Here is a 27,232-nt window from a genome sequence, read left to right on the forward strand (position 1 = left end):
TTTTCTTTGGTCAGGTTGACATTCTGCAAAACCTCACTTCTGTAAACTTTTTTGTGATTTTCTTCAGCTTCTTGGCTTCCTCGGGAAGCTGCGAGCAAATGTCTTCACCACAGAATATATTCTCAAGGTTCATCCATTTGTGTTGCACCTGCAACCAGATCTGTTGATGGAAAACTTGGTCAGCGGGAAGTTTCCTTGGGTGACATTCATTTTGGTTAGAAAGTAAATGAGTCACTGACTTCAATAGTTTCACTGAAGAGGGTCAGATTTTTCTCCCATTGCTGAATGGCATCAAGAAAAGGCCCACCAAAACGGCTTCCAGCCATGCACTGCAACTTCATCACGTCATTGTCCAAGTTTACCAAGATGTTATCCACGGCTCCCAGAAGGAAAACCCGTTCCTGGTTGACCTTCAGTTGAGGCTGCATGTTGAATTTTGTCCTTTTCCATGTCTGTATAATACTCTGCAACTCCTGAAACCACATGTGTTCCATACATTTTACTATGATACACGTTTAAAAAACAGGATTGTTCTGAATGATTCCGGTTAAATGAATGAATTGCCTACCATCTCAATGCTCAGCTCTTTCAAAGCTGAGGTGACAATCTCATCGATGTCATTTGCGTATTTGTGCAACTCCAAAGAAAACAGAGTCTCCAGAGTGAATCTCTGAAGGTTCATGTCAAAGCTTTTTCCCGTTCTTTCCATCAGTTTATTCCAGTGTCTGGAATTTAAAAGCAGGTTCTTAATTTCTAGTAAAATTAGTGTCAATTTAGTTTCTTTAAAAACGGTTGTTCTCGCTTCATTCCTCTGACCCACCTGTCCCGGAGAGCAGTATTTTTCAGGTCCAGTAGAAGAGACAATGAAACTCTGAACTCCTTCAAGTGTGAATCTAAAAAGAAGGCCACAGGCAAGGTCTGCACGTCTTTTGACAGCTGCATCAAGCTTTCAATGAAACCATCTATTCCATCCTGTAGCAGCTTGATGTCAAAATTCACCCACAAGGTCTGGGACCACTTTGTTTTTGCCTCCTGAGAGGAATAATTAACAAATTAGTGATAAAACATGGCAAGCATGTTTGTTTGTTTTTTAATAAAAAAACAACCGTATCCTACCTTATGAGCCTTATAGATGTTGTATATTTGACTCAATCCACTCAAATATTTTTGTATACTGATTATCTCTGGATACTCAGCAAGCTGTAGGTCCAACAGTTTTGCCGTCTTTGTTAAATGTTCCTGCTTGGCCATTATCTTAGAAAGTTCCTTCTCAAATTTTCCTATAATGTTAAGGCCTGCACGGAATAATTAACACACATTTGAAATTTCAACATGTGAAGTACTGCAAACGTTTTTCAAACTACAACTGTGATGCACCTTTCTCCAGATCATTCCCAACAGTCCCAGGTCCGTGCGTGTTGAAACTTTCAGCAAAAATAGACAAATCCTGCTTAAAAGCTTCCATTTCCTCCATTTTAATCTTTAAAAAAATCACAATAAAAAAGATCACAAGGTTTAACAACTGTGAACATGCTTTGCTTAACATTGCTTAATATAATTAAGACTACAGACTCTCTTACTTTTGAAAATGTTTCCCTGACATCCTTCAAACTCTGATCCACCTGTCTGGATTCTGCAAACAGATTACTCCAGATCTGCCCAATGTTGGCCACCAGTTCCAATTCATCCTTCCCCACCTAGATTGCACACAACACAAACAAGATTTACATAATAAATCAAGTTTAGAGGTTTCCTATTGAGCACATATCACAGTACCTCATATTTGTACATGGCCATCATTCTGTATCGCTCCTTAATGTCAGCAACTCTAATTTCCACGTCCAAAGACATGTCCCTGATGTCTGAGATGGTGCCAAGGATTGATTTTAGGTCCTCAAAAGTATCAGGCCTCTGATGCATCTTTTCCTGGAGTTGCTGTTTGTTTAAACCATCATGAACAGAGATCATGTGTGAATAACAATATTTGCAAGGAATAAATTGCAGTTTTTTTTAGCATCATCTCACTGATCACTACCATGAATTTATCTCTCAGGATGAAAAGCTCCTCCTTGGCAGGCTTGTTCAGGAAGCTGCATAAGGTACTGATCCTGGACTCGGCAATGTTTCTCAGCGAGGAAACCAGAGGCATCATGTTGACGTGGATAATGTGTTCAGTCTTGCACAAAACCTCCTGTTTGACCTCCTGATTCAGATTTTCAAAATACTGCAGCTTATTGTCATACATGGCACAGGACGGGTTCTTTTTTGCAAATCTTTCAATCTCAGTGGCTACTTTCATTTTCAGAAGAAGCTTGTAGCGCTTCCAGTGGGTGAAGAACTGATCCACGGAGAAAAGGAGGTTCTTGATGTTCTGGGAAACCGTGAAAGCATTTTCACTTATCTGAGAACTCTGCCACACATCCGTGAAGAAGGTAAAAGTCACCAGTTCATCTTCACCAACCACCTTTTGAGGGGGGCATTCAATACAAGTCCCCCGCATCCACCGTGGAAATTGCTTAATAAGAACAAAAACCACAGTGGAGTTACAAATTGGAAAAGTTGAAACTGACTTCAGGAAAATGTTTTGAGATGCAAAACAAATGTAAAGACTTCACCTTGGTGCTCTCTATGCAGTTTTTGACGCACTGCAGTAAGAGCATGGAGATCTCACTACTTTTGGGCTGAAGTTCAATTTTTGGGGCAGAAAGAATGGCATTGATTTGAAACAGAGCTGTGTCTCCCATCAGCAGCAAGTTAAAGGTCTGAATGCTCCTAAAGGTGAGACGTGGAAGTTGCAATTGATCAAAAACAATTTGAAGAAAATTTTTTACAGATCATCCTCCTAGATAACAATAACTGTAATACAAATAAAAGTACTACAAACAAAATCAAGTACAGTTAAAGGCATATCTGTAATGACCCGTGCACTCAAACTCTACTCTCTTTCTTTATCCCAGAAGCCAAATTCTGATTTTTTAGTAACAATTACCATTGCTTTATAGATACTCTGATAATTATTAAATTATCAGAGTTTCTACATCAGTAAAAAAAAGAATAAATAAATCCAGATTGGTTTGTTTGAAATGATGAACATCTGCATGTAAAACTTCCATATAGCCTGAGTTTCCATTAAGGTCCTTCAAGGTTTCGTAGTTTTTTTAGAGCTAATGTTGTATGTTTCTTACATGAAACCTGTTTCTGCAACGTTCATTAAACACACAAAATAGTCAGCCACAGCAAATTCAACATAATGCAACTTAAGAATTATATCTTATTTGTTTAAGGAATATTAATAAAAACAAAAAGAGTGTCAGATAGAGAGTTGGGTCTTCATGTGTAAATAAGCAAACACATTTTAGCTCAGCTCTTTGTTTTTTAAGCTTAACACATAGGGGTGTAACGATTAATCATATTAATCAGTGAATCAATTTCTATTCCTACGATCCAACCAGATCGATCTGTCTGAGGGAAGATTTTAATGGAATCGACCAATACCATTATGAAACTGTTTCAAAATGAAATAAAACGATTATAATCTATCTCAGAAAATAATGTTTGAATGTTTGTTTTACTATAAAAAAACAAAGAACCATTACAACAGACAACAGACGTGATGTCAGCAAAAATGGATCAACCATCATCTCAGTCCAATGTGTGGAAACACTTTGAATTTAGCAAAGTCATGTGACCATCCAGTCATGTGACCATCTAGTATGTTCTAAGAATGTTCCATTTGGATTCTTTGGATGTGGAAAAACAACAGTTGGTTGAACTTTAGGAAACTAAACTGTGAATGGATTTGACATTCATTCTTGTCTACTTGTTTTTTTTTGGACACATATTTCATTTGGACTTCATTATCTTGAAGAAATCCAAGGAATCTGGAAAACTTCACCTGCTCTGTTTAGCACCAGGTATTTCTCTCTGAGTCACAATGGTTGAAGTTTTGGCTAAAGATGTCCTGGATCGATTTTAGGTCAATGAATCAGATCGTTCAAAAGGAACCGATCTCGACTATGAATCGTACTGGCAACCACAAATAATGAAATGAATCAAATCGCTGTTGAAATGAGTCGGTACACCCCTATTAACACGTGATGAGGTTCACTGGAAGGCTATAATCATTTATTTAATTTCATGTCATAACCACAGTCAATATTCTTGGTGTACATCCCTAAAATGTAAAAAAATTAAAAAGACAGTGACTTGTAAATACCTCAACACCATCTTTTCAAGGGAGTTAAACACCCTCTTTTCCCAGTAGGTGTAGTAAGTCTCCATAAGGCTGGCTTTTCCGCTGTTGGTGTCCATTATCATATGTTCGGTCATAATGATGGTTAAGCCGATGTCCTTATAATTTCTGCTCAGCAAAGCCACTGTTTTCACTCTCTCTCTCTCAAGGTGATCACAGAACTCCCTGATGCCTTCAAAAACATTCAGAAAAAAAATCATTTTTAGTAAAAAAAAAAATCCTAATACTTAATCAAATAAGTTCTTTTTCAAGTTCTACCTGGTAGCTCATTGGATTTGTCCGGCACTGGACATTTCAGTAAGTTAGCTGTCTGTATGGACTGCAGTTTGGATTCAATATCTCTTTCATTTTTGAGTATCTGGTTGAGCACTGTCTCAAAGTTAGAAACAGCCTTCTGGCCTCGGCTGATGAAGTCGGCTATTCCTAGAGTCAAACCCAAAGCATGACCATTAATCCCATAAAAGTCTGTCCAAACACAAACATGCATATAGAATGTCACACAAAAGTTTCAACTTCTGCAGAAACAGTACCTGAGGAGCCCCAGTTGATTCTTTTGCACCCAAAATCGATCTCTTTTTGAGCTGCTTTAATCTGGGGTGCCACCATGATGGCATGTGTCTGACTCAGGCCCTCCATAATAGAGTTGTAGCTACTGACAAGGTGGTTCAGATCAGATACATACCTAAAAGCAAGGTGGGCATATTCAGAGGTCTGGCATTTAAGGGAATCCCTGAAGCATTAAGCGTGCTTACTTGAGGAAATGTTCTTCTTGCAGAGCCACACTTTGAGCCAGCTCCGGCACAGAGTAGCCCAGTAACACAAGGTACCTGGTCTCAGACATGATTTCCTTCAGTTGTGGAGCAAAGTTTACAATGTACCTGACATGTGTGTTGGAATGGCCTTTAGCTGTTGAGATACCCTTAAAATTGCAACAAAAAACAAATGTAAGACACTTCATGTATGTGTTGCCTTATCATCACAGGTCTACTCATTTCATCAGTGGAGAACAGGACTGCCTGAAGTACCTTTTGAGCCTCACTGGTAATCAGCAAGGTTTGCTTCATGAGCAATGGCAACTCAGACTCTGTCCTGCGCAGCCAGTTCTCATGCTTCTTCTCCTGGTAGTCCTTGATTTGCAGAGCAAGTTCCACATACTTGTTCTTGGCCTTACAAAATACAGCAACATTTTCAAAATGGTTTTCAATAATACATGAAAACCGTTTGTAGGGTTTCATATATTAGTTCAGGGCCCATCGTACTTGCAAACAGTAAAACGACTCACCACGCTGCTCTTCTCACTCTGAAGGATCTCTGGAACTTTGAGGAAAGCAACAATCGGCTGTTTGGTGTGCTCGACCAGAGTCCAGGCCCATCTGATGGCCCCTGCCACAGGTGGCTCATATTTAGTTTTATTTAATGGGGGATCATCCTTCTTTGCTTCAAAGATTTTCTTTATGTGGTCAACCTACAACCAAAACATGCATGTTTCCATGTGCAAGTCCTTCCCACAGAAGGAATAAACAGGTGATTGTACAAAAAGAAGACATGGTTGAAAAGATGCAATTGTGTATTCCAAGTTAGATGTGGGAGCCCTTCCTGCAGACATAAAGAATATGTGAAGTAAGATAATTTTCAAACATTTGTAGACCTCTTTGCAGTACTGGGTCAGGACGTCCTCAAACTTTCCCAGCAAATGCAGGCTGATTGCGTCTCTGGAGCGATTCTGCTTGAATCTCATCAGGATATCAAAGGCATGAGCTGAGGAGAGTGTGTTTGTGAAGAACATATCAATGATGTGGGCAGCCTCCTCTTCAATATCCTAAACAGATGGAGAAAAAAAATTGGATTAGTAAAATCCAAAAAAGAATGAACTGACACTTTTTGAATGTGATGGAAACGTCATGTATCTACCTTTACTGTAACACTGAAGTCTTCCATGATGGTTTTCCAGGTCTTCTTGTTTGAAATCCTGAAAGGGTTAAAACTGACCCTTTGGAAAGGCAGAACCAAACCATCCACTCTGCTTATTACTTCATTAATGCCTTTCATGCCTTTTAGTTCCGGGCTAAAGATGTTGTAGAGTTCTTCCAAAACCTGTTAAACCAAAAAAGCTTCACTAAATAAACCAGGTAAAAAATACAAAATGTAAAAAGGGGACCAAACATTAATCTGAATCAAGCAATGCATACATATATCTTACCTGAAAAACGTTGTGTATGTCTTGACAGACAGAAGCCATGTAGTCAGACATTTTAAAGAGTTTTTCACGGTCAAACTCCCAGCGTGAACTTCTGCCGAGTTTTTCAATTTCGGCACGATTCTCAAAGTAGGACAGTTTCCACTTTTCTAGGACTTGTTTTGCCAAAAAAACCTGGGATTTGACCTCTTTCTGCTTTTCTCTGTTGACAACAAAATGTTCCTTAAAACATATCATGCATTTATTTAACTTCAACATTTTTCTTACCTCCTTGCTGTCTAAATGGCTTTTTTTTCTTGATTATTTTTAATCAATAATATGCATTTTTTACCTGATCCGCTTTTTCACACAACTGACATGTATATATATATATATTTTTTACATATATGGTGAAATCTTCTAATATCATTAAGGCATCCATCCATCCATCTATCCATCCATCCATCCATCCATCCATCCATCCATCCATCCATCCATCCATCCATCTATCCATCCATCCATCCATCCATCCAGATGGGGGACATTCTGTTCCACACATACCTGAACAGTGTCTGAACATGAATTTCTTGAGCCACGTTCTCACAGAGCTGCCAGGCGATACGCTCCATGAGAGGAACCATGCGTTCATTGGAGTTATAGTGGCGAGAGGACAACCACATGGTCTGCAAGCGTTCCATCAGAGTTGGAATGGTCTCTAGGTGAAGGCTAAAATGTGCTCCTCTTTGCAGATTCTGTAGAATAAAAAAAACATTTGAATTTAAAAAACAGACAATAAGAAAAAGGATCCTAGAGAGCTAGAAAGTGTGAAGTTTGTTGTGAATAGCGTAGTGCATGAGTGTAAAAGGCCTACCAAGAAATGTCTCTCCATTGTTTTGAGGTAGCGTGAATTACTGTTTGATTCCAGATGGTAGTTTGTTAATTCAATGATGGTCCCTTCAAATGTTTGAGCAATGCCAGCGTTTGCCATGCCTAACACCTTCAGAATCTTTTCTACCGCTGGCTGCTTCAGCTGCTCGGTCAGAGCACCAAGGACGGTGGCACGCCTCTCCCAAAGGGTTAACTCGGGCAAAGGCCCAGGTCCCTGGAGGAAAAATAGTCAGTTACATAAAATAGTCTCTGGATGTCAAAATTTGTAGTTTATGCTTCCATATTATAAATCATTTCCCTTTAGTCCACTGATTTGTTGAGAGTTCCTGTGAAGTGCAATAAGAGTACCCTCTGCAAACAAACAAACAAACAAACAAACCTCTGGCTGTTTGCTCTGCTGCTCTTGAAGAACAATGGTTATCTGAGTTTGCCAGATCATTACACACTGCTCCAGATTCTCCACCATGTCTGGACTTGTAATCAGCGCATCCACTTCTGGTTCCAGGTCCAGGTCAGGAATGTGGAGTTGAATCTCATCTGGAACAGCAAGTCTGAATTCAAACTGAGTTTCTCATTATAAGGTTTTCCTTCAAAATAAAAATCTACAAACTCAAAGGAATTCCTATTTGCAAATTAATAATAATAATAAAGAACAAATGAAGATGAATTCTTTGGCATCTTTTTAGGAACATAAAGACAAACCTGCAATAGCAATTTGTTGAAGAGTTGTGTTGATCTTTGGCAGAAACTTGGACAAGTGGTCAAGCACATCATCACAAATGGTCTTGTGGGGAAAACTGTCCTTGTTTTTGGTGTCACCAGATACGGTTGTTGTGGCTTGCTGTTGTGCAGTGAATAAGGGTTTGTACATCTGTCAAAATACACAAGACAGTTATTTACAGTGCAGGGCTTTTCCAGAAAAAAGCAGCTTCTAAAAATGAAGCATTACAGAGTTGTGGTGTTTTTACAGAAATGGATTGCTGAGTTATTTTTTACTTACATGGACAATCCTGCTCTGCAGCAGCTGCAGGGATTTTCCACAGCAAAAGTCAAAGTCAAAAAGCTTGCACATGATGTTGACAGCTTCTTTCATATCCCGAGGTTGAACAACGGCCTCTGTTTGAAGCAAATGTAACTCTGGACCTTACAAATGCATATGAAATATAAGCCTTAATGTGTTCATTGGGAATGTATATCTCACCCCTCAGATTTCTTGAGAAATAGAAGACTGAAGATTGTAGAAATCTCTCTGGATATTCATCGACTGACACGTGAAGCTCAGTGTGATAGACCACCTCCACCTCAGTCTTCTGAAGACACACAGAACACCTCCCCATCAACATTAAACAGACAGACAGATCAAAGAAAGCAACTTTTACTGCTGCTGGTTTACCTGTTGAGGATGCGTGTTCTCCCCGTCCAGGTCTTGGTTTGCTCCTCTTTGTTCTGAAGAGTCTGCAACTTTACCTCATAAGAGAACAAATTGTTTGTTTACGTAGCTTTTCCTAGTTTCAGTTGTACATTGCATGTGCGTACAAATGCATGAAATAAAAATGGGTGAGTTCACATCTTTATGCATCATTTTTGTCACAAATCTAATGAGATTTTATTAAAATCAAATTAATATATTCATTAATAAATTCAAAGCCACTGCTTTTATTCCATATGAAAAAATATATATCTTTTTACTTTCCTAATTGTGTTTCTGGCAAATAAAGCTAAATAGAGTTAGAATAAAATGATATTGTATTATGTTTTATTGTTTTTTGGCAAAAAAAAACCCCAAAAAAAAACCTCTTTCCAGGGTTAAGCACTTACCAAGAGGGAGTTTCACTTCAATTTCTTTTTCTCTTACGGTCTTAAAAAACAACAGGAAGGACTGTGAGTCTGTGTTGGAGACGTCGTTCAGATAATGGAGGATCTTGTCCTTCTCTTTTCCATCGTCTCGGTGCAGGAGTTCATCCAAACACTCGGGGTGCTTCGATAAATGAAACCCGGCAGAAACTCGGTCCCGGATCCACTGCAGCCTCGGGTCGTTTTCTGCCATCACATCTCGGTTATCAGTTACGTATCGGCGAAGAAAATAAACTCAAACGTTGTCTGGCCTGCTGCTGAAACCAATTTAGACTGGCGTTCTTGTTTCCATGGAAACGAGTCAACGTCCGGAAGAGAAATTACGGGCGCCCGCGTGCGTGCATACTTCCCTCTTTCTCTGGAACTCAAACGAAGGAATAAAAACAACCTGGGCCTCTTAAATTGAGTTGACATGTTTATAAATATATCACATAAAATGGTTTATCGACGAGGAGATCAATTCGTGAGTCAAAACAAATGATTCCTTAGCAAAACGTATCCCACTTGAAGTTTCTTTTATTAAAAGTAGAGCAACCATTGACAATGATACCAAGTCTAGACCATGTCTGTATAGTGTAGGAAGTATACTAACTTAATACTACTTTGGAACATTGTAAATTTACAACATGTAGACTTCAGGTGTACTGCCTCACTTTTAGTACAGATCAGGGGTCTGCAACCTTTAATGCAAAAAGAACCAGTTGGTTTAGTTTCAAACATAGCAAGAACCACAAAGTCACTGTTTAGAAAAACACTATTTATTTAGGATTTTGAGTATGAAGCCATGTTTTCATAAAATGTACCCAATTATTTTTTACAAATATGTAATTAAATATAATCTTAAAAAGGCAAGAAAGCCAAGCCAAGCATGGCATTTTCCATCATTCTTCATCCTTTTACTATTGAACACACCACAACACTGATGTAGAATCCAATTTTTAAATACATCAATACACAATGTTTGTTCTAATAAGAAACACTTACCATTATGTTAGTTGGGTCCCATGTTAAAATTGTAAATTTATATGACAAAACTTAACCAACTAAAAGAACGCAACTACAAACCCTTTACTTGTTGAAATCCTTAGCATCTTGCTTCATAGCCAGTCAATGGAGGAATAAAGGAACCGCGAGGAGCTCCAGAACCTCAGCTTAAAGACCCCTGGTATGCACAATGTGTACTTGAAGTACACTTAAATAGACTACTTTCTGCAAAGGGTTGCCTGCTGTTGACTCTTATTAGCAAAATACACCCGATCCTTTAGTCAGGAGCAGGTTTGGCTGGGTTCCTGAAAAACCAACAGGAAGACAACTCAAGTCTCCTAGAGGTCTGGATTTAACAAACCCGAGTGAACAGAAGATCCAAGACATGTGTGTATGTGAAGCATTAGTTTTAGTATGCATTACCAGTAAAAAAAACAAACTGGTCAACTTAAGTACATTTTTTTAAAGCTCTGTGGCACCTTGTGAAATTTCGTTGCACCAGTGTTGCTATGACAATTAAATTTGAGCTCTTAGCTCACAGCAAGAACACCCCTGGTTCAAGTCCTGGCTGGGGGACCTTCCTGTGTGGAGTTTGCACGTTCTCCCTGGGTAGCGTGGGTTTTCTCCAGGGACTCCGGCTTCCTCCCACCGTCCAAAAATCCCTGGGTGTGTGATGGTGGCCCTGGGACAGACTGGCGACCTGTCCAGGGTGTCCCCTGCGTTCTCCCACAAAAGGCTGGGATAGGCTCCAGCAGCCCCATGACCCCAATAGGGGTGGGGGTGGATAGGATGAATGATTCAGCACATATTGTATAAGTGCAAATTGGAGCAAATATGACAAGATAGCATGATTTCCTTTTTTCCATTTAGTTAATGAATATCTTAGATTTGGTTAAAATTTCTTTGCAATTTAAATTGCTTGAAATGATGGGGGGGGGGGGGTAAATGCAGGCACTTTGGTAGTAAAAGAAAAAGAATTGTAAAGCTCAGAATTTAGTTTGTAGATTTGAAAAGAAAAAAAAAGGGGGGGGGGGCAGTCACAGATTTTCTAAGTAACGGGCTCTCATACTTAAATCGAAAAGTTCTTTTTCAATTTTGTTGACTGAAAACCTTCATTGTTGGTGGTTTCTGTGGTTCTGTTCAAACATCGTTTCCATCCTCTGAGGTCTTTTGGCCACATAGGTAAACAAAAACCATTCAAAACCATTTATACAATAAAGACACTTCACACAAACTATTATCACTGAAAACACTTTATTTGATAAAATCTTTGGTCACCAAAACTAACCAAAGGACGGCACTTTCAGACTTGAGGGCGAAAAAGAACACTGAAGTGTTTGAGTCCAGCTGTTGCTTTACATTAAATGGGCCGTTTACCACACTGGAACGGTGTCCACATCTCCAAATACTTTAGAAAAAAAACAAAAACAAAGACTGCCAAGAGCCAACAGGGTCATGAATGTCTGGAGGTTCTGTCATTAAAGTCACAGGATTCTGAGGATTCCAAAAAACTTTTGGTAACAAAACATTGTTAATGTCCGTGATCATTCAAACCCAAAGGAACCAAATGTGCCATTGCCTTCCAGTATAAGCTGAAGCATTTTAAAATACTCCAACAGCATCCAGTTTGGACCCTAAACTTAATCTCTCTCTCACTCTAGTCAAATAGACAACAATGCACTGCATTTGAACTACTTGTCATTTAAGAAAACGAAAAAAAAGAAAGAAGAAATTTAAATATTTTTAAATAAATTATCCAAGTATTCAACATCAGAATCCAGTTTTTCTAAAAACGTTAAACTGGGTTGTGACAATTTTAGCGTTTAAAGGGCCTATAACGTGCTATTCTAAAACCTTTTATAGTACACAAAATCCATGTGTGTGATTATATATCACCTTTGGCACACCAAAGAACAATTTGAGATATTGGGACTTCAGGGTGGAGGGACGCTGGCATCACTGTTGCCGTTACTCACCGGTAACTTTCTCTTTTCAAACCAATTCTGCTTCAACGCATTTTGGAGTGTGAAAGCTGAGAATACACTTCACTGTGTCCATCGACTACTGTTTAATGGTGTTGCTCGACCTGCAAGCCTCTAACAAGAACGGACAACTTCCACTATGCTGATCCTCCAACCTGTGACTTTGTTCGCTAGGAGTCGTGCGTTTCAGTCTGCATTCCCCGGGCCTTGTCCTTTCAGCTATGCTCACGTGCAAATGTACACCTGGTCGGCTCAAACCTGGATTCCACTTTGGCTGGAGATACATCAACCGTGGCGCATTACCACGAAGACGCGTCCAATTCCCTCCGCGTCCTCTCCTCCACCACTTGTCGCCCTCCCCGTAACACCGGCCGCTCTCAACCAGAGGGCTCTCCAGCCTCCCCTCCAAATCATCTCAACCGTCAACTTTGACCTCATCGACATCCGCTCTCTCAAACAAGGGTCAGCTGATTCAGGAATTATTCTGGATTTCAAGTTTGACTCTGCGTTACAGAAACTTGGCAACTAAATGACTTCTCCCTACTTAATGACTCCACCCTTCCTGGCTTTGTTTACCTCCGTCAGCCTCGTTGCTATGGCTGCGGTCTCGCGGTGACATCACGAGAAGTGGAAAGTCCTCTTGATTCCACCCCCCTCATTCTGCTCCATTGAGTGCACCGCCTTCATGCTTCCTGGACCCACACCAACTTTAATGGTGGTTTACCGCCCCACCAAGGCCCAATGAATGGCTTTCCCATTCATAAAGAAATGTACAAGGAGCATATTCTACAATACAAGGACTTGAGTTCCAACACTAAACATAGTTACTTTACTGAACTGATCGATGCAAATAAGGGAAATTCCAAAAAAGATTTTTCTTTAATGAATATCTTTCAACCTCATGACAGTCTTCCTCCAAATTCCAATTCAGGTTGTTTATAGTGAGGAGTGGTTATTATAGTACAATACCTAAAAGGTCAAAAAAGTGTTTTGCATGATATAGGCCCTTTAAAATAAACAGTAGTGAGCATCTGTCTGCATTGCACTAAAATCTGGACGCTAGTTAGTTCCACACTAGTTTTAATAGAGTACTGAGAGAATCTGGGAATAGTCAGGAGAACATGAAGGACAGAATTCACTGAGAGACCAGGGTGGGAAACGCTTAACCATCAGCTCTTGACCTGAGGTTTGGTTCTGACTCGGTACAGCCAGGCTTTGGACCTGCACCCTGCATGCCAAAACCAACATCCTCACCTTGAAACAAATCCCCAACAGGATCTTTGAGACCTAGAAGAGGGGGGGGAGAAATAGAATTTTGAATTAAAATGTATTAAAATAACTGAAAAAGATGAGCGTGAAGTTATTTTAGAGAATCAAACCCATCAGTGCAGTGAAAGAATAATCATCTGCTTCAGGTGAAACACGGACTCACATGCAGCTCATCATGAAGGTTTGAATAAACATCGAGACTTTACGAAAATAATCCACTATTAGTTTGAAAAATGTTTGTAAAATCCAGACAACTATTTTGTCAGCTCGTGCTTCCTTTTAGCATAAACGTAAGGGGGGCTAACCGAAGTTCAAATGACCAAAAAGCAGCACGAGAGACAATAACAGATAAATATAGGTATTTTGAGAATCTACTAGTCTCATATTTAGATAATATGTATTTATGCCTTTTCCCCTCACTACTATCGGTCTGTCATCACTAAACCACGCGGTCGCTTGGGCGCTAATGTTGCGGTGAGCTAACAAAGGCATCATTATTAACCGCAAACAATCAATATTTACCAAATAAAAAAACACCAGTTACTATTAAAACAAAAACACAAAAATAAAACGAAGATTTACAGTTTTTAAGCCTTGAACTTGCCTCTTTTCTCTGCAAAGTGTCGCTGGCCGAACTCCAACAAAGCAAGAGGGGAAAGAGGATGTTGGTGAGGACGCACCTCCATTTATCTCCTCATCGAACCACGTGATGCGCGTCACACAAACTTCCGGGTTTGAGACTTTGGAGTCCTGTCCTGTTCATTATTAATAAATAAATATGACCTCATGCAAATACACAATCAACCAATATATCTCTTATATATATATAAAAAGATGAAAATATGAAAGATGAAATTGTGAACAACGGGCACACAGATTTTAAATTAGCCATTATATTATCAAATATATTTCATTTTGCTTTAAAAACCTGTTCATTATTTTAAAACAGCATTTTAAAATATTCATTTTAATCATGTTGAATATTATTATAATTGTATGCCTTTTTTCAGAAGCTCGTATTTCAAGATCTAGTCTAAAGAGCTATTAAGTTAGTATACTTCCTACACTATACAGGCATGGAATTATATACAGAATAATATACAGAATTATAATAATACAGTAATTATAATAATAAGAGTACATAGCAAATACATTGACCTTTGTCTAGAGGCTCAGAAAGTTATTCAGCACTCATGTTCTGTTGGAATATTTGTTCATTTTCACACATTTTTGTGTGTGTTCTGAGCCGGACAGAAATTTTCCCATCATTCCTACACCACTTGATCGCAGCATTTTTGCAAGTTTCCCCCAGGGGAAAATCAACCCATTGGTGCAATTGGCACAAAAATGAGAACAAAAGCCACAAACTCCTAAATGTTTTGTTTTAAGGTTTATATTGATGTTCAATCACAGCATGTTTTGGTCCAGATTTTATGTTATTTCTTTTTGTCATAAGGTGGATTACCAAAACACTCCACTAATTACGCCAACTCATATCCGGTCTTTTGGAACCGACATACCCAGAGTAAGCAAGTTCAGTCGGACTTCACCCAGAGTTCAGGGTTAAAGTCAGGCTAGTTTAAACATGCTTCCTGGAATACCCCCCTGGACCTCCTGGATACAGAAAGTGCTCCAAGAAAAACCAGGAAGTAAACAATTGTTTTGTTTTGTTTTGAATTGAAAAAACACTTGAGATTTACAATTTGTGACAGTCAAATAAGGTGTTCAATAACTTACAATTATGACAAGTATATAAAAATGTAAATGACATGTACAAACAACAAATGTAAGATAAAATAAAAATTATAACAATAACACAGAAAAATACAAACTTAAAGAAAAGAAAATTATTAATTAAAAATTATAAAGGGGGTTACATAGACATTTAATTGATTCTAAACTTAAGGGGGTTATCAAGAAGCTGCAAATTACATATGATACTTTGGAGTTCTATACCAAGTTTTGTTTTCCATGACGTTTATGAATGGAAAAAAAAAGAGCAGAGATCTTTATGAAATGTAAAAAAATATGGTTTGATTTTAAGGAATCGACATATAGAATTTACCCAAAATAATTACAACATTTACAATCAATTCTGTGTTTTTGTTTTCTAAAATAAACCCAAAAATGACGTCCTTAAAAGAAAAGTCGGCTAAACGTGGAATCTTGGGGAAGAGCCAATAATGTAAATTATTCCAAAAAACATTAGAATAAAAACATTCAAAGAAAAGATGCTCAGTTGTTTCAATATCCACCTGACAAAATAAACAACAATTTTCAGGAATTCCAAACTGTTTTCTAAGTAATTCCTTGGAAGGTTAAGGAAGTAAAGAAATAAAACATTGAGAACAACCAAAATCGGAAACTAAACAAAGTGAACTGCAGCAACCGATGGAACCTTACAGCTGGACAGGCTGGCCCCCACTGACGCTGTCAGAAACAAATCCAATTTATTAAGTTCTCAAACCGTGACAGACGTGTGCTCTGTCACACATGTAAACAGCATGTAGACAGAGGGACAGGAAGTTATTGAGGAATGTACAGAAACAACCAAAACTTAAGGTTAGGGGCAACAAGATCAACCAAAGTCTGACCCAGGAAAAGGTTCCTGTGCTTTTGAGGACATCCTTCATCGCTCCAGTTTATGACAACAAAACTGTTACCTCACTATCACACATCATGGCTATGTCCAAATTCCCACCTTAACCACTATATAGTGCACTATATAGTGTGTTCACTATTTTGTAGTGCCCAAGAAATTTCCCAGAAGTCTCTGCAAAAAACCAGTGTGCATCGATGCTCACTGGATCAGCAAATATAGACAATACATTGCGTTGGAACAATTTTTGCCAAAAAAATGTGTTTAAATGTATTTTTTGATTAAATCATCAACGTTTTTATCTTCAGAAGACAGTGGAGTTATAATTAATTGTCACAAAACACTCATATCAGTTAGATTTTAACTTTATGAAATTCATATCCGCCATTTAAAAACAAAGAAAGTATTGGGCATGATGTCCAAATTGCTTTTAAGATTCGGGGCACTACAAAGTGTTGCACTGTATAGTGTTTTAGTAGTAAGGCTAGGGGGTGGGAATTCGTACAAAACCATCATATTTTGAATAAGCTCATAATTATGGACGTTTTTCTGGAGTATAATTAAAAATAAAAGTCACCAGAAACCAGAAATGCGTTTCCATTTATTTTCAAAATGTAGCTGCATTTGTTGACTCAAAATTAAAAAGAAAAAGGAATCCGCCAAACCGCTTTTTCTTTTTCTTCTTCAACACTGCTTATTCTGTCACTTAATTAAAATGATAAAGAAAATGGTATTTGAAATTTCGTTTTCAAATAGTTTTGCAGTGAATGTGTAGCAAAATTCATATAGAAATGTCTAATTTGATCATTAAAATGGATTAACAGAAATGCTTTTTCATTTTCACAATGTAACTGCATCAAATGATCGAATGACTCGAAAATAAAATTAAATGTCACTCCTTTAAAATGCTTTTTCATTTTCTTCTTTAACATCGCTCATTCAGTGACATAATTAAAGCAAGAGGCAAAGAGGGGATTGCATTTTCGTTTTCAAATTCACCCCGCAAAAAGTGTAGCATAAGTCAATACCAGTGAGCATTTCCAGGGGGGAGATGGGGCGATGACGTCAGCGCTCACTCGGTGTGGCTACATGCTCTGCGAGCCAAGCATGTCTGATCAGTGCAGCCAGAGTCTTCGTGTTTGTGTGAAGTGAGGGGAAGGGAATGGACACCGTTCATGTGAGTAAAAAGTTCCAATAAGAACTTCTAATTATTATTCCCTCCCATCTCTTAATTCAAATAAAGAGGAAAGAAGATGCGGATTTGTCTTGTTAAAATTTTATTTTGTTTGCTTAATTGAATGTAAAGAATAAAAAGAACTCATCTTTAACCTTTAACACTCCTGAAGCTGTGCAAGCCAGAGTGAGAATGAGAACAGAAAAAGAGAGGAAGGAGAAAAAGATCTAACAGTCACGTGAACTAGAATGGCTGAACAAGTCAGCTGTCAAAAACTACACGCATTCATGCCAAACAGTTGTAGTAAAAAGTTTTAAATATTTGCTAAGTAAAGTAAAAAAGCGGTTAAAAACAAGTTTTCCGACAATTTCTGACAGAAACATTGACAAATGACAGTCAGATGTTTGTTATTTTTTGGACAGTTGAACGTCCTCAAAGCAAACATGCAACTGAAGTTTCACACCTCTGTGTAGTGTCATCTCTTTAAGAAAATAACCGATTTTTATGTTTTTGTCTTTTTGTAGAACTTTAATTCCATTTTCCTTTAAACATATAGTTTATTGTCATGTTATTTTGTTATTATTCGTTTGACTTTACAGCACTTTGGAAAATTGGGCATTCATAAAATGAATCAATAATTTATTATGGCTTTTGTTTACTTTATTGAACAACACACAGAGTTACAAATCACATCAGCAAGTACTACATCAGAAATCACCAAGAATATCTTTTAAAAAGGGCACTCAATTACAAGTTATGACAGTAATGGTGACAAAATTAAGCAAAAAGAACAAGTACAATAAAGTAAAATAAAAAAGAATTAAACAAAAGAAAAACACATTTAAAAAATAATTTTGCAAGAGAGGATATTATTAATCAGCAAAAAAATTGTTCAAATTTTTTACGTTTTATATTTTATCAATGTTTTGATCTTTCATAACTTTGATAGATCTGTATCCATTTGAGTCTTTTCTTTTTTACTCTGCACTAATGTATGTAAAATTTAGATTGGAGAAGTAACAGATGAATACAATGTTCTACCAATTTCACATCCGAGTTAAAATGTGTGAGAATTTGTTTGAAATGTACTATAATGTTTGATTTGGCGCTGACAAAGCGTTCAAATTGGATTCAGAATTCAATGAGAATTTAAAATAGTAGAATTACATTAACTACATTTATTTGAGAATGCGGATATATACATATTTGTGGGATAAACATTATGCAGAATTTTTTGCATATTTCTTTAATTTTGTTATTTATACAAAAGATTGTTCCAATGAGTTTCTCCTTTAGATGTAATGCTTTTTTTAGTCACAAAAAGAGTTGCGTAAATAATTCTCCATGGCTTCGAAGAACCGAACTACAAAATGACGTTTACTTGTACGGAACGTCTATTGGTCCAAACCTATTCGAGTCGCTAAGAACTGCCAAGCAAGACCACTTATGATTTCTAAACCCCACCAGCAACTGCATTCGGAGATTTAAATCAGCGGGTGTTTGCGTCTTCTGCGGCCATGAGGGTCTTAATAGGTTTGTGCATTATGATGAGCAAAAAATCCATGAATCGCTGCGAAGGTCGGGGTGTCATAACGCTAGCCGCTAGCTAGTTTTGAAACTGCAGTAGTACAAATATAAATGGGTTTGTTTACTTGAGAGAAATTACATTCACTCGATACCTCTCTATAAAAGCTGTTTCAACTTTAGGATTGACATATCAACATAGTTTTTCTGTTTTATATATTTTTTTGTTGTAGCATTAAGCATAGCCATTCTGTTTTGTAAGTGTGCGAATGGCGCATGCGCACTTTGTACCCCCCCCCCCTTGTGCAGGACTTCAATGCATCTGCATGCCACCAGTTTAGATCTATTAAATAAAGTGACCAGAGTAAACTCCTTATTTTGTTTAGGCTTTCTTTAATTTATTTATGTATTTATACTTGTTGCATGAGAATAAGTGTCTGCTTGTCTTGCAGGAGGGGGAAGTGGATTTATAGGCAGAGAGCTCACCTACTTGCTCAGAAGCAAAGGTCACGAGGTCACGGTAATATCTAGGCAACCAGGCCCAGGAAAAATAACATGGGTATGATCCCAGCTTATCCGCAATTCAGAGAAATAAATTAATTAAAGCTGGTCGCTTTTCATAGTCTACAAGAACATGTTCAGAGATTTTCTTTTTCTTTTTGTCTGCAGAGTGATTTGAAGTCTAAAGGCCTCCCACCGTGTGAGGGAGCTGTTAACTTATCTGGGGAGAATCTGATGAACCCTTTACGATGGTGAGTAACAAGCAAAAGGGACAAACCTACATCTTACTGAGTAAGAGTCCTATCCAGTTCTTCACTGCTCCACGTCACGGGGCTGCTGGAGCCTATCCTGGCCACTTACGGGCGGAGAAAAAGAATTCATTAATGCAAATCACACCTAGGCAGGATGGAGGAAGCTGATTTGCTGTGGCGACAGGGAAAAGCAGAATCAGTGTATGTGACACTTGTGATGTTCATTCAGTCCATGATGTCATTTTTCTGTTGCATGAAGGTGGAATGAAAGTTATAAGAAGGACTTGTTCTCCAGCCGCATTGACACCACCAAAGCTCTGTCTGAAGCCATAGCCGCTGCAACCTGTCCTCCTCACTGCTGGGTGCTGGTATCCGGCGTGGGTACGTGTGGACCACATCCCTTTAGACATTTAGCGCTCTGAGCAGAAACGCAGCATCTTTGTGTTTCTGAACCCGCAGCTTGTTACAAACCCAGCCTGACAGCCGAGTACACCGAGGACAGCGAGTGGACTCCCTTTGATTTCCTCTCTAAACTGGTCAAAGAGTGGGAGGCTGCTGCTCTCCTTCCACAGAGTGTGGCCAAAACCACCAGACAGGTCATCGTTCGGCCCGGTACGTCCGTGCTGCACGCTCCGCTGTTATGGTGCTGCTGGAAAAGTTACTAACAGTTTCTTAATTTACGTCTGAGTCTGTGAGACTAAATGGAAGCATTTTTTTCTGCTAATCATTGTAAGATAAATTGTTTTATAGAAATTAACTTAGCCCCTTGATGCCTACATTTTGTTCCAGGGATGAAAAATAAATGCATTGGTGTCTTTGCTTTAAAGCAGATGCTAAATGAAGGTCATTCTGGAGCTAAAGTAGTTTGATGCGTAGTTGCATCAATAGGCACAAATGGGTGAACTTCAAAGCACCAAATTTTAGGCAATTTGCATTATTCAATCAGTTTGGTGCAATGCAGAATAAAGTTCATAATTATTTCCTGGTTTTGTCCTCTCCTTAGTACAGTTGTAATCACTGTAAAGCTTTGCCTCCTGTGATTCCGTCCTCTGTCCACCAGGGGCAGTACTGGGTCGGGACGGTGGAGCCATGAAGCAAATGCTGCTGCCGTTCTGGTTGGGCCTCGGCGGCACTCTGGGCTCTGGAAGGCAGCCGTTCCCCTGGATCCACGTGTCGGACCTGGCCGGTATTATTGCCCACGCTCTGGAGGCCCTCGCAGACTCAGCGGCACTGCCCCCTCCTCAGGTGTACAATGGAGTTGCGCCTGCTCTCAACACCAACTACGAGTTCACCAAGGAGTTGGGCCGGCTCATGCGGCGGCCTACAATCTTCCCCGTGCCTGCCTTCGCCATGAATGCCCTGATTGGCTCAGAGAGGGCTGTGATTCTGACTGAAGGCCAGAGGGTCATACCAGAGAGGACTTTAGAGTCTGGCTTTCAGTACCAGTACCCGGACCTGACCTCAGCTCTGAAGCAAATCCTTGGCAGTTAACAGTGAAGCTGCCGCTAACTGCCTACGCTCGTCAGAGGGGAAACGTGTCTTAATCTGTCTACAGATGAACCAGATTAATGAACAAAAGTTGAGGGGGTGTTCACTTAATTGCTTTGCAGATTAAATTGGAGTCTGAAATGTAAACATCAGCTAAACGAATATTCAAAGGGATGTCATGTTAAATGCACAAAGAAATGTTTCAGTTTTAAAAAGTCCCCATGTCTGCCGCTAAATGTTTGTTTACCCATTTCTGTTCGTTGAAAAAAGTTTGTGCATCTATGGTGTCTTTTTCTGTTGAAAAAACAAAGTATTTTGGCCAATAAATCTGATGTGCTTTCAATTAAATCCAAAGCTAACATATTTTTTTCTTGCTTTATAAAAACAATCCAAGCCCAAAAGACTCTTTATCTGGACCTGCTTTCAGTTTTGATCATTTCATTGTAGTTTGAAATTCTTGGTGTAGTTCTGTAAAAGAAAAAAAAAAGGGCTTAACTCCTATTTGCTGAGAAAGGCTGGCATGTCCAAAGTCTGGCCAGTGGGCCAAATGCAGTCCGCATTCAAATTCCCACAGGCCTGCAGTCACCTGTCATAAAATCAATAATGTGGCTCCCAGAAATTTACAAGGATTTGAATAAAGCAAAACTTGGAAATGTTCTTTGTCTATGTCCATCATCAGAAAAATGCCCCAAGAACATCATAAAAACAGCAAAAACCCCATTTTCATCAGAGTGGGTCTTTAATGATGTCCTTTTGGCTGTTCAGAGGCTGGAAGGGCCTCAGATGGTTCTCCGTTCTGTGTTTTTCTCCGGGAAAGTGGCTTTTGTTTCACTCTAATGAAAGCAGGAGTTCACAGAACCATCTCAGATCTAAATGACAGTGTTTTGATGACTCTTTAAGACAGCGGGGCTTCTCTTCGGATAGATTTGAAGGTCATTGTCATCTTATGGGCTGGGTTCTCCTTCATCCTCGTCCAGGTTTTGAACCACAGGCAGCAGATCGCCCCACTGGCTGTTGCGAGCGCAGCGGTACACATCTCTGTAAAGACAAAGGTCAGAATTATCAGTAAAAACTCAGAATTCTAGAGCAAATAAACATCATGGATTCCCCAAAGACTGAAGCTGAAGCTCTGATTTATTCTTCTGTGAGTGTCTGCATTCCAGGCCGTCCACCTGCTGTGTTTCCGTGCCGTCACCACCACGTGTTTCAGCTCGCCGTGCGGGCTGCACGTCCGGCAGTGAACGTGTCGGGTTCTGCGGAGCACCGGTCCGATCAACCTGGACCACGTCACAGCTTCTGCTTTCTCCTCCACCGGGCCTTCTCGACGCAGAATTAAATAACTGAAGTTCTCCGTCTGACAGTCCTTATGCTGAGAAAAGGGGAAAGTCAGAGGCTGAAAGTCCAATGGTGATGTTGCATGGAGAGTCTTACCCCTGGCAGGGACAGAGGGTGGTACTGCTGCTGGAAGTTGCAGGGCGCCTTGGGCTCCTGGGCCAGTTTGGGACACGTCATCGCATGAGGACACTGTGAAATCCACACAGAGAAGACGTCCTGTGAGACGGAGTGTCTGCGTGACGGGGAAGCTCGTTTCTGAGCTGATCGACGTACCGGAGCGAACACCGACGAAGGCCGCGGGTCGTGGACCGTTTTCTCCTGCCTCTGGAAGAAGTCAGTTCCATTTGACTTTTACAAAAAGGATCAATCTGATGGTAATCGTCTCCACAACGCTTCAGTACCTTCAGTAGAGTATCTCTGGCCTCCATGAGCATCTGATGGCCCTCTTTTGTGCCATTTTCAACCAACACCTTCAGAGGAAACCGAGAAAAAAAATCCTCTTTGTCATTAGACTGAGTCCTGACATTACTGACTGACTTCACAGAGTTAGGAGGGCAATAAGAAAAGGTGGATGATGCTCAGCTAACCAGGTATGAGCTCGTCTTCCTCCACAGAGTGAACGAAGCTTCTTCTCGATCTTTCATGGTGGGAAGCTCGGACAGGGTAAACGCGGCAACCACCAAGTCAAACTGCACCTGAGCAACAACAAAACCCGACAGATCATAGAGATTCTCTTCCCTGAAAAACAACAACTCTCTAAACTTAGTGTCAAACTCCAAGTTCATTGCTGTTTCGGCTCATCTCTCTCCATGAGAGTTTCTGGTCGAGCAGACGGTTCAACACAAAAGGTCGGGGAAGTTCCCACAAGCTGACGGTTGTCATTGTACAGATGCAAAAAATTAAATATGAGCATTAAAAAGCATCCTTAAGCTCCATATTACTTTAATAATGAAAACAAATGGATTCTTGGCGCTGTGGGATTTTTTTATACCTCTAAAATGTTTTAAGACATTGGATATTCTCATTTCACACTTTGAAAACAAATCTGGCATTTTCCCCTTTTTCCCCGTTAGCTGCAGCTCTGGTGTCGGTTACAATCCCTTTGACTGTTTCTAAAGGTTTCTACATCTCTGAAGAAAATACTCTGACTTCAGCTCATGGAAGAAAACTCAAATTACAAACCAAGACTGATTTAATTCCTGACAAGATCCTCAACTCTGATGATGATTTTTTTAAAAAAGCAACAAAAACTCCACAAATAACCTTTCTCCATAAAAAATGAAGAAAAAAAAACTAACGTTTCACTGTTTCCTGATTTTCCCATCAGTCCAAATAGTTTTAGATCCTTTAAAGAAATTCAAGTTCACTTTACCGTAAACTAATGGCTGAATTAAAATTTACAACTAAATTGATCCAAAATCAAAACGGAAACCTGCAACCACGAAAAAGCTATAGATAAAAATATTATTTTACATGTTGCTAAATAAAAAAATAAATTGTTGATCCTGTTCAGTCCTTACATTTGTTTGGATCAGTCTTGAAAAATGGATGTTTTCTCCCACAATCTGGAGAACAGAAATGTTCGGTGCTGTCTTACCTTCGGAGAGACGGGAAGAAACTGCCGGAAATAGACGTGTTTGATGTGCGGTTCTGCTCTCTCATCGTCCCCTGATCATCACAAAGCACACACATATTTCTGAAACGTTCAAACTAAGGAAACGGGCTGATGTACCTTTGAGAAGTCGCTCTGCCAGCGTGTTCATCGGCCCTGAACTGTCCACACACACCATTTCCCTCAGAAAGTCCCCCCACAGAGAGTGGGACGCCCTTGGATCAGAAAGACACGCTCAGCCAACACTTTGGAGGAAAAACCCACACCGGCAACAATTCAGACACCAACCAGGCTACTGTTCCCAGTCCAGAACCAAAGTCCAGAAGCGTCTGAGGACTAAATGAAGGATCCCTCTTCTTTATCTGAATTGGTAGGTTTGAGGCAAAATCAGTTGGAGAAGACACAGAGAAAACAAAGATGGCGTGCTCCTGCTGCTCCTCCCGTCACTTCTGACCTCATTCAGAACTCTCCTGACCGCTGCATAGCCTCCAGCAAGCCGGCTCGCCATGTAAACCACGCCCATCTCTTCATCGTACCTGAAACACCAAAAGTGATCCAATTCAAGCTTCTTTGACTGTAACTGTAAGATCAGCTAAAGAAAGAATGACAATCTAGTAGTTTAAGAACACGATGTCCATCGTGTGTTTTTAAATGTCTGCCATCACTTTTCTCCACTAAACAGCGATGGGTCAGAAAGGGGGCATTACTTCAGAGGAGTCCAGTGGTAAATCTTTTTCCTGAGTTCTGAAAAAACCCTCCTCCTGATCTTGTCTTCCAGTGCTTTCTCATCAAAATCTGGAACACAAAGTAGAGGTTTTTCCCTGTAAGGTGAGCTCTTGTGACTGTTTTCAGGCATCAGCTATGACTGGATCCCTCCCTGACCTACGGTGGCCCTGGAAGGGCAAATCACATCTACGAACCGCTGGACGCAGAAACATTTTAAAGATCACGACAATTAAAAAGACAAAACAAATTTTAAAAAGCAGCACTACATTTTAGAAAACAAAACTGCAGAGACCAAGAAGAAAAATAAACAATTTGGAAAACAAAATGAAATGTTTGAAAAGTGAAACACAATGAGAAACATCAGAAGGTAGGTACTGAGGGACATGGCTGAGTGGACGATGAAGGTTGTCCATCAATTGAACTGTGAGTTATTTGTCTTGAGGCGATACTGACATCATCATCATCCAATCAGCGATGTTTCTCAGTATTTACCTTTTTACGGTTTTTCAGTGTTTCAGTTTTTGGCATTTCTATGTGTTTTTTCTTCTTTCATTTATTAACATTTCATTTTGTTTTCTTGAAATTAATTTTGTTTACAAAAAAGTTTTTGATTTTTTAAAATTTGTTTTTGATGAAATTCATTGTTTTCTGTAATGTTTTTTATGTTTTGGTTTCTGGAATTGTGCTTTGTTTTTTTAACATGTAATGCTGCTTCATCCCATAAACGTTGTTTTTTATCATCGTCGTTGGGATCTTTAAAATGTTTTTGTGTCGAGTGATGTGTTGAATGATTGGCCCTTCAGGGCCACCGTACTGACCTTCTGTCCTCTGCATGGCTTTCTCCCAGAGGTCCTTCTCCAGGCTCAAAGCTTTCTGCCTCACTGTCAAATCCTCAACTGCTCGCTTCCGGCTCCAAAGGAAGTTTGTGAGTTTCTGGGAGCGACCAGGAAGCTGAGCGATCTGAGCTCCTGGAGGGTGGAGCACACATGAGCATCAAACTACTCTTATCGTTTTGTTTTTAATAATCGGGCTGTGTTTCTTGTACAGTTAATGCACAATAACAAAACTTACTGTGAATCACTGACAGTGCAGCCATCTGGAGGGTTTCAGGAAGACGCTGAGTCTTCAGGTTGGTCAACCCTGGGTGCTTTCGATGAAGTTCTCCTTTCAGAAAATCCTCCTGAGGCTGTGGACGAACCGCAGAACCCAAGTTCTGAGGCAAGAAGATCCCAGAAAAATCTAAGTTTTTTTGATCACAAGATCAGAACCGATTCTGATTGAACTCAATGTGATTTTATTAATATCCATTTGTTATAGTTCCCTTTCTAAAATCACATTTTGTTTGGTTAGGAAAACCTAATTTCACAATTCTAGTCACTTCAACCAAATCAAGAAGACAGAACTTTAATACAATTTCCAATTCGGTTTCTTTCACTGACAAATACAAAGATATATATATATATATAGGACTAGTGAGCCACTATCCAGGATGAAACATCCAAGATCCATGAGTAAATCAAGCTCAAGGCCACAACTGACATTGTTCTCAGTGAATGTCTCAGGCAATGGAGAGCAGAGGATACAGTGCTGGAGGACAGATCCTCATGGGAGGACAAACTCCTGCATGGGATGTACCACCGGACCATAACTGAAGTGGCTGATATCAAGAAGTCCTACCAATGGCTAGAAAGGGCTGGCCTACAGGACAGCACTGAAGCACTCATCCTGGCAGCTCAGGGAGAAATCCTGAGCACCAAACCACAGAGGCAATGGCGAACCAACCAGACATTGTAGTGGTGGATAAAGAACAGAGGAAAGCCGTTGTGGTGGATGTGGCAGTGCCAAGCGATGGAAACATCAGGAAGAAGGAACATGAGAAACTGGAGAAATACCAGGGACTCAGAAGAACTGGAGAAAGCCTGGAAAGTGAAGGTGACAGTGGTGCCTGTGGTAATTGGAGCACTCGGGGCAGTAACCCCCAAGCTGGAGGAGTGGCTACAACAGATACCTGGAAAGACCTCAGACCTCTCAGTCCAGAAAAGCGCTGTGCTAGCAACAGCTAAGTTACTGCAGGAGCCTCTTATTCCAGCTCAAAGAGAAAGCTGTGAGATTGATTTACACAAACAGGATTTTTTTAAAGCGTACAAATACGCTTAGAAATCAAAAAAGTATTGGGAAAAAAGCACATTGGTAAAGATATAGCTGTTAGGCTTCAAACATCTAAGCACACAGATCAGGTATCGTTATATACATATACTATGTCTCATAGTAAATAGTATGACCTCCACAATTAGCTGCGTAATGATAAATCGATTTACGAACCCTCAACATTTTCTTTATTCTTGGTGTTTTCTGACCAAAAACAAATGCTCCGTATGTTCGCCATGCCATGTCTGAACAAAAAACAATAAAATCCAGATTCGGATTATAATGTACTCCCCCAAAAACCACGCTGGGAGTTTGCAGTCCTTCAGCAAAATAATTCCGGTTTTAGCTGAAGTGGAACTTGTTGTCTGTCATCTTTGGTTCCTTCGTGAGATAAAGAGGAGGGCTCACTCTTGTCATCTTTGGTGGTCCTACGCAACTGGAAAGAGCAGAATGTTTCTTTTAATAGCTT

At 39.6% G+C, this 27,232-nt stretch overlaps 3 protein-coding genes across 4 annotated transcripts in view; 1 reads left to right on the forward strand and 2 right to left on the reverse strand.

Moving 5' to 3' along the window:
* Nucleotides 1–9,469, reverse strand: part of dnah10 (dynein axonemal heavy chain 10) — a 32,963-nt gene extending 23,494 nt beyond the window's left edge. Inside the window, exons 1-27 of the mRNA XM_011486028.3 lie at nt 9,135–9,469; nt 8,710–8,783; nt 8,518–8,626; nt 8,317–8,432; nt 8,019–8,187; nt 7,696–7,853; nt 7,300–7,530; nt 6,990–7,180; nt 6,453–6,651; nt 6,164–6,346; nt 5,901–6,071; nt 5,535–5,717; nt 5,278–5,418; nt 5,005–5,171; nt 4,783–4,934; nt 4,511–4,675; nt 4,217–4,424; nt 2,616–2,772; nt 2,036–2,515; nt 1,777–1,935; nt 1,581–1,697; nt 1,378–1,480; nt 1,117–1,295; nt 821–1,032; nt 569–725; nt 240–473; nt 38–160 (exon numbers count right to left, since the gene is read on the reverse strand). Coding sequence (XP_011484330.2) covers nt 38–160; nt 240–473; nt 569–725; nt 821–1,032; nt 1,117–1,295; nt 1,378–1,480; nt 1,581–1,697; nt 1,777–1,935; nt 2,036–2,515; nt 2,616–2,772; nt 4,217–4,424; nt 4,511–4,675; nt 4,783–4,934; nt 5,005–5,171; nt 5,278–5,418; nt 5,535–5,717; nt 5,901–6,071; nt 6,164–6,346; nt 6,453–6,651; nt 6,990–7,180; nt 7,300–7,530; nt 7,696–7,853; nt 8,019–8,187; nt 8,317–8,432; nt 8,518–8,626; nt 8,710–8,783; nt 9,135–9,363 — 4,767 coding nt within the window. The 5' untranslated portion in view covers nt 9,364–9,469. The remainder of the gene's footprint in view (nt 1–37; nt 161–239; nt 474–568; nt 726–820; nt 1,033–1,116; nt 1,296–1,377; nt 1,481–1,580; nt 1,698–1,776; nt 1,936–2,035; nt 2,516–2,615; nt 2,773–4,216; nt 4,425–4,510; nt 4,676–4,782; nt 4,935–5,004; nt 5,172–5,277; nt 5,419–5,534; nt 5,718–5,900; nt 6,072–6,163; nt 6,347–6,452; nt 6,652–6,989; nt 7,181–7,299; nt 7,531–7,695; nt 7,854–8,018; nt 8,188–8,316; nt 8,433–8,517; nt 8,627–8,709; nt 8,784–9,134) is intronic.
* A 9,081-nt stretch (nt 9,470–18,550) lies between these two features.
* On the forward strand, nt 18,551–21,290 carry sdr39u1 (short chain dehydrogenase/reductase family 39U member 1). The gene is made up of 6 exons (XM_004078585.4): nt 18,551–18,711; nt 19,155–19,261; nt 19,372–19,454; nt 19,714–19,835; nt 19,914–20,066; nt 20,515–21,290. The coding sequence occupies exons 1-6, from the start codon at nt 18,696–18,698 to the stop codon at nt 20,943–20,945; spliced, it is 912 nt and encodes a 303-aa protein (XP_004078633.1). The 5' UTR covers nt 18,551–18,695; the 3' UTR covers nt 20,946–21,290.
* A 372-nt stretch (nt 21,291–21,662) lies between these two features.
* Nucleotides 21,663–27,131, reverse strand: mettl17 (methyltransferase like 17). Of its 2 annotated transcripts, none has more exons than XM_004078586.4 (14): nt 26,938–27,130; nt 25,687–25,828; nt 25,434–25,583; nt 24,597–24,684; nt 24,344–24,425; nt 24,178–24,251; nt 24,010–24,104; nt 23,875–23,945; nt 22,865–22,972; nt 22,679–22,747; nt 22,551–22,601; nt 22,374–22,466; nt 22,115–22,311; nt 21,663–21,980 (listed from the first exon to the last, which is right to left on the reverse strand). In XM_004078586.4, exons 1-14 carry the CDS (start codon nt 27,004–27,006, stop codon nt 21,887–21,889), a joined length of 1,383 nt encoding a protein of 460 aa, XP_004078634.1. In that variant the 5' UTR covers nt 27,007–27,130; the 3' UTR covers nt 21,663–21,886. The 2 variants fall into 2 exon arrangements, with proteins under 2 accessions (XP_004078634.1, XP_011484328.1); XM_011486026.3 differs by having other exon boundaries at nt 21,717–21,980; nt 25,687–25,801; nt 26,938–27,131.
* Between the last annotated feature and the right edge of the window lie 101 nt (nt 27,132–27,232).

Source organism: Oryzias latipes, chromosome 17 (assembly GCF_002234675.1).
Source record: "Oryzias latipes chromosome 17, ASM223467v1".
Taxonomy (NCBI): domain Eukaryota; kingdom Metazoa; phylum Chordata; class Actinopteri; order Beloniformes; family Adrianichthyidae; genus Oryzias; species Oryzias latipes.